The sequence below is a fragment of the Acyrthosiphon pisum genome, unplaced genomic scaffold, assembly GCF_005508785.2.
Source record: "Acyrthosiphon pisum isolate AL4f unplaced genomic scaffold, pea_aphid_22Mar2018_4r6ur Scaffold_21621;HRSCAF=24419, whole genome shotgun sequence".
Lineage (NCBI taxonomy): Eukaryota > Metazoa > Arthropoda > Insecta > Hemiptera > Aphididae > Acyrthosiphon > Acyrthosiphon pisum.
Window position 1 is genome coordinate 10,366 of NW_021771109.1, and position 5,565 is coordinate 15,930.

Below are 5,565 nucleotides of genomic sequence, written 5' to 3' on the forward strand. Positions count from 1 at the left end.
TAGTGATGGGCACTATCGAATAGTTTACACTATCGAATAGTATTCGATAGTTTTTTTAAACTATCGAATACTATTCGAATGTTTTTAAGTATAACCGATTAGTAGTTTTTCAATAAAAACTATCGAATATTCCGATAAGCTATCGAATAGTTTATTCGAATAGTCTATTCGAATAGCACTATCGAATAGTTTATTCGAATAGTCTATTCAAATAGCACTATCGAATAGTTTATTCGAATACTCTATTCGAATAGCACTATCGAATAGTTTATTCGAATAGTCTATTCGAATAGCACTATCGAATAGTTTATTCGAATACTCTATTCGAATAGCACTATCGAATAGTTTATTCGAAATTCGAATAGTTTGATATTCTATTCGAATAACACTATCGAATAGTTTTTTATTATACGGACTATTTGGAATTTTGATATTTCAAATTTTAATTCATAATTTATTTCTTGACCACCTGAGATTTTATTTAGTAAATACTAATTAAGTGACCATGACGTGATCTTTACTCTTTAGTATTCTTTACAATTTATCTTTATCGGCCAACGGGTCGCTGTCCTATTCTTTAATTCTTGGTAGTGGCCCACTGCTCTATTCACTATTGTATTTTTTAACATTTGGAGTTTGGACCATCGGCGGCACCACATTATTATTTCTTAAGATTAAGAACATAATATATTATTATTTACTATCGTAGTATTGTTATTACTTGTTTTCCTATCAACAAATAAAGCGTTAAACGAAACCCAAAAATAATACGTAAAAATTATGTACCTCCTTCCCACGAGGCCATATATTACCCACAGGCCACAATCCACATTCAACATATCAACATTTGTTAATGACAAATGACAATATACCTGTTTAAATCCGTAACGATATTTTTTTATCGATTAAGATTATTTAGAATTTTAGAATATGTCATTCGTAGTTCGTAATTCGTACCCTACAGACTACAGAGCTGTCGTCAGACACTATCGTACGTTATTATTTTTTTTTTGATTGTGATTCGTAAATCGTAATTGAATTATTTTTGTTTTATTTTTTATATTTTTATTGTGATTTGTAATTTGTAATTGAATTATTTTTGGAATTGAGTATTTTTGTGTTTTATTTTTGAAAATGTATAAAAAAAATCGTTCTGGTGTTTGGAATTATATGGACAAAGATCCGAACACTCCAGGTCAAATTCAATGTAAATTATGTAAGCTAAAAATAAAATATTCAAATAATACATCAAATGTTTGGGACCATTTACGTCGAAAACATTTTACAGTATTGGAAGCTAATAAATTAGCAACACTAGTAGAAGAGGTTGATGACATAAATGTCTTCAACGAACCATCGACGTCTACAAGTAATATACATTTTTTATTAAAATTTTTAATTTAAAAATTAACAATTCTATTAGTTATTTAAAATAAGTATTTTAATAAATAAACTGGGTGATTATTTTATCAAACAAGACTCATTATTTCGAAAAGTATAAACATTTTTGAAAATATTTTTCTTACGTGGCTTCAAATCGTGACAAAACAAAATTTATTTTTATAAATATTATATTTTTAACATTTTTACATTTTTGAATGACAGAATACAGTTTTAAATTTTAATTTCATATTCAAAATCAAAATATTTTTCTGAGTATTTCGATACCAACAAAAAAATCGGATTTCGAACGAGTAATTATTGAGTTATAACTTTATAAGCATTTAAATTTTAAAGTTTAGAAGAGCGGAGAAGTGGACCAACATTTTGCAGGTTACCCCCATACCACTCCACTCCGTTCATCTAAACTTTAAATGCTTATAAAGTTTTCTCATAAACTACTAGTTCGAAATTCGATTTTTATGTATCAAAATCCAAAAAATATACTGCTTCAGAATATGAAATTAAATCTGTATGTTGCCATACAATAAAGAAAAAACTTAAAAAATGATAAGGTTAAAAAGTATTATAAATATTGTATTGTAACGACTTGAAAACTTGTAAGAAAAATATTTTCAAAAATGTTTATACTTTTTGCAATTATGAGGTTTGTTTGATAAATCACCCTGACTACCTATGTACGTACTAGATACTAGATAGTATATTATAATTTATAAGCTACACAAATTAACAAGAGACTTCAGATAAAAACTAGAAAACTGACTAGGAGAATAATTTATTATTACAATTTTTTATAAATAATTATAAAAAAACCCATTGTCTACTTTAAAATGTTAGGTAATTAATAAATAACAATTTTAATAATAATTATTATTATAGCCTATAGGTATCTTCTTTTTAATTTTTACTTTACTTTTACTACAAAAGAGCATTGTTTAGTTGAAGTATCATTTAAATTTTAAATTTCATAAGTTAATGATTTTTTTTTTTTAATGTCATAATTAGGGAAATTTTACTTTCTAATAAAAAAATAAATAATAAATTCAACATAATATTTCTAAAACATGTAACTGACATAAAAATTAAAAACCAAAATTGTCATTAAGGGTTGATACTTGATTTACTTTAAAAATAATATATCTTAAATAAATAATTTGAAATTCACTTTTTTTTAAGGGAGTAACCTCAATTAAAATTATTTTTTTTAATTTAAATAATATTATAATTTGTAAAACTCTTCAATTCTTTATAATAAATATTTGTTTATCTTCTTAAGATTCTACAGCAGTGACTCATTATGAAGACAGTACTGTACAGATACAAGGACCACCTCCCAAAAGACAAAAACAATTGACACTAATGAATAGGTAATATTACTAATATTTCACATTCGTACAATCATCCAGATACAAATTACAAATAAACCTCTTTATATTTTAATTCATAAAAAGTTAATTATGCATAATATTCTTTGATAGGTTTAGCTTACCACCTGACAGTAAAGTAGACCAATTCAACAAAGCTGTGGTTGAAATGATTGCAGAAGATATGCAACCATTATCTATCGTAGAGAACAGTGGATTTCAAAGACTTATTAATCTACTTGATTCGCGTTATAAGTTGCCCAGCCGCAAACTTATTGGAACAACTCTTATACCAAATTTGTATGAATCGACCCGTAAAATGATTGAAACTATTTTGTCTCATACAAAATATGTATCACTTACATCAGATATCTGGACTTCATTGAATACAATATCTTTTATAACTGTAACTGTACATTTTTTTGACAATAATTTTAATTTAAAAACATATGTTCTAACTACAAGAAAACTGGAATCCAACCATACGGCACAGTACTTATCTGGAGTACTAACAGATATCATTAGAGAGTGGAAAATAAACACTAAAGTTGCAGCAATCGTAACAGACTCTGGTGCAAATATTAAGGCAGCAATAAAATTACTTGGAATTGACCATATTCCATGTGCTGCTCATAAATTAAATAATGCTGTGAAAAATGCATTGAAAAGTGAATTTGAAGAAAATGACATTGACACAAACCATACTGAAGAAGTAGAAATGATGAAGCTGGTTAAAATGTGTCGTTCTATTGTTGGGCATTTCAAGCATAGCGAGGTATCAACTAGAATTCTTCATGAAAAACAGAAACAACTTAATTCTCCTGTTTTAAAGTTAAAACAAGATATAGCAATTCGTTGGAATAGTACACTAACTATGATGGAACGTTTGCTACTAGTTAAAGAACCTCTGATGCTGGTTTCAATGGGTTTACCACGATGTCCAAACATGCCATCAAATGAACAGTGGCAAACCATTAATGATTTTGTTATACTTTTAAAACCATTTGAAAGTTTAACAATACAACTATCATCAGAACAAAGACCAACTTTATCAAAAGTTATTCCATTATTAAGAGGTAGGTAATCATAGTAGATATTAAATATTTGTACACCTATTGTAATTTTACATTTGAATAATATTTTTTTACTTATAATTTATAGGTTTATTATTATCCGTTAATAATAAGGTTCCAGTTACATTAACAGGACAGTTTTTGAAAAAAAAACTACTTGAACAAACAACAAAACGATTTGATAATATTGAAGAAATGTATCCATCACAATTCTATGCTAAAGCTACTTTATTAGATCCCCGATTTAAAAAAGCTGCATTTACATCAAATGATAATGCCAATGACGCTGAACAAGAAGTGCAAAAAGAGATAGCAGACTGCATCAAAACTAATGGTAAATCAATTTGATAAAATATGTTTTTGTGTTTAATACTTTAATACCTTTCTTTTTTATGGTTGATAATTATAGAGATATAATTATATAGATAGGTATTTTTTTTTAGTATAAAAGCTTGATCTTTTAGATGATAAAATTCATAAAATACAAAAAACGTTTTACAATAAAATGTGAAGAGATATACACTATACACTATATATTAAACAGTATACACTATAAAATATATACTGTGCACTGTACTAACTAGTAACTACTATTGTGTATAAGTATAAAGATGAGTATTTGCAATTGTTTAAAAAATTTAAATATAGGTACATTTATTTTTTGAGTTATCATGATCCTATTTAGTATGTATGTATACTGTTTTTAAAATTAGTTTATAATTTTTATATTTACAGAAGAGTATAGAACATTAATTTTTCTATAGTTTATTAAATTTTATTGAAACACGATGAATATAATTAAAATGGTAAAATGTCTAATATAATGAACAAAATAATAAATGCATATACATGTAAAAAAAAAAAATAACAATATTAGGTTAATGCTATTATAGTATATTATATAAATTATGAACCATAAAACTATCAAGTATAAACTATAAGCTTAATATATAAGAATAATAAAAAAGAAATTTAATGTAATTCAAATGTGTAAATCTACAAACTGACTTGAAAAACAATATTTTATACTATAAATATTTAATATAGGTATAACTGTATAAGATAGATATATACAAAATATGATAATATTTAAAATACATTCTACCTAAAATTTTGTTTTATTTAGAATTTACATTTAAATTAATTGAATCTAATTATTTTTATTCAGCTCCTGAGAAAACTGTACTTGAACCAAGTGTTACTCAGACCACTTTGACACCAGAACAACTTGAACACAACAGTCATTCCAAAGAACAAGAAAATTTATTAACTTATTTAGAAACAACAGTCACCACACTTCGGTCCCAGACAACATATACCAGTACAGCAATGACATTATTCAAACAGTACATGAATTTAGAATTTTTGAATATTCATGATGATCCAATATTATTTTGGAAAAATAATAGACAGATGTTAGGTGCATTATGTGACGTAGCTTTAAAATACTCTTGTATACCTGCCACATCTGTACCATCGGAAAGAGTATTTTCCAAAGCAGGTCAAATAGTTAGTGCCAGACGAAATCGGTTATTACCAGATAATGTGGATAAACTAATATTCTTAAATGCTAATTTAAAAAAATAAATGATTTTGTTTTCCATTGTTCTATCTTGTATTGTTTTTATTACGTTTTATTAAAGGATTTAAAATATTTTTTTTATTTTTTTTTTAAATAATTGTTTTTGTTTTTAATGCTGTTATTGTTAATTTTTTGTTAAATAATG

General features: G+C 25.7%; 1 protein-coding gene across 1 annotated transcript; it reads left to right on the forward strand.

Annotated features, from left to right (window-relative positions):
- Window positions 1–1,134: 1,134 nt before the first annotated feature.
- On the forward strand, window positions 1,135–5,425 carry LOC100570661 (zinc finger BED domain-containing protein 1-like). Its single transcript, XM_029492522.1, has 7 exons — window positions 1,135–1,207; window positions 1,289–1,369; window positions 2,678–2,768; window positions 2,880–3,841; window positions 3,927–4,172; window positions 5,007–5,184; window positions 5,248–5,425. The coding sequence occupies exons 1-7, from the start codon at window positions 1,135–1,137 to the stop codon at window positions 5,423–5,425; spliced, it is 1,809 nt and encodes a 602-aa protein (XP_029348382.1).
- The last annotated feature ends 140 nt before the right edge of the window (window positions 5,426–5,565 follow it).

Bases quoted from the DNA above. Each gene is read 5' to 3' on its own strand.
- LOC100570661 (XM_029492522.1), top strand. From the start codon at position 1,135: ATGTATAAAAAAAATCGTTCTGGTGTTTGGAATTATATGGACAAAGAT. The intron at 3,842-3,926 runs GTAGGTAATCAT...TATAATTTATAG, and splicing joins AGTTATTCCATTATTAAGAG to GTTTATTATTATCCGTTAAT. The intron at 4,173-5,006 runs GTAAATCAATTT...ATTTTTATTCAG, and splicing joins AGACTGCATCAAAACTAATG to CTCCTGAGAAAACTGTACTT.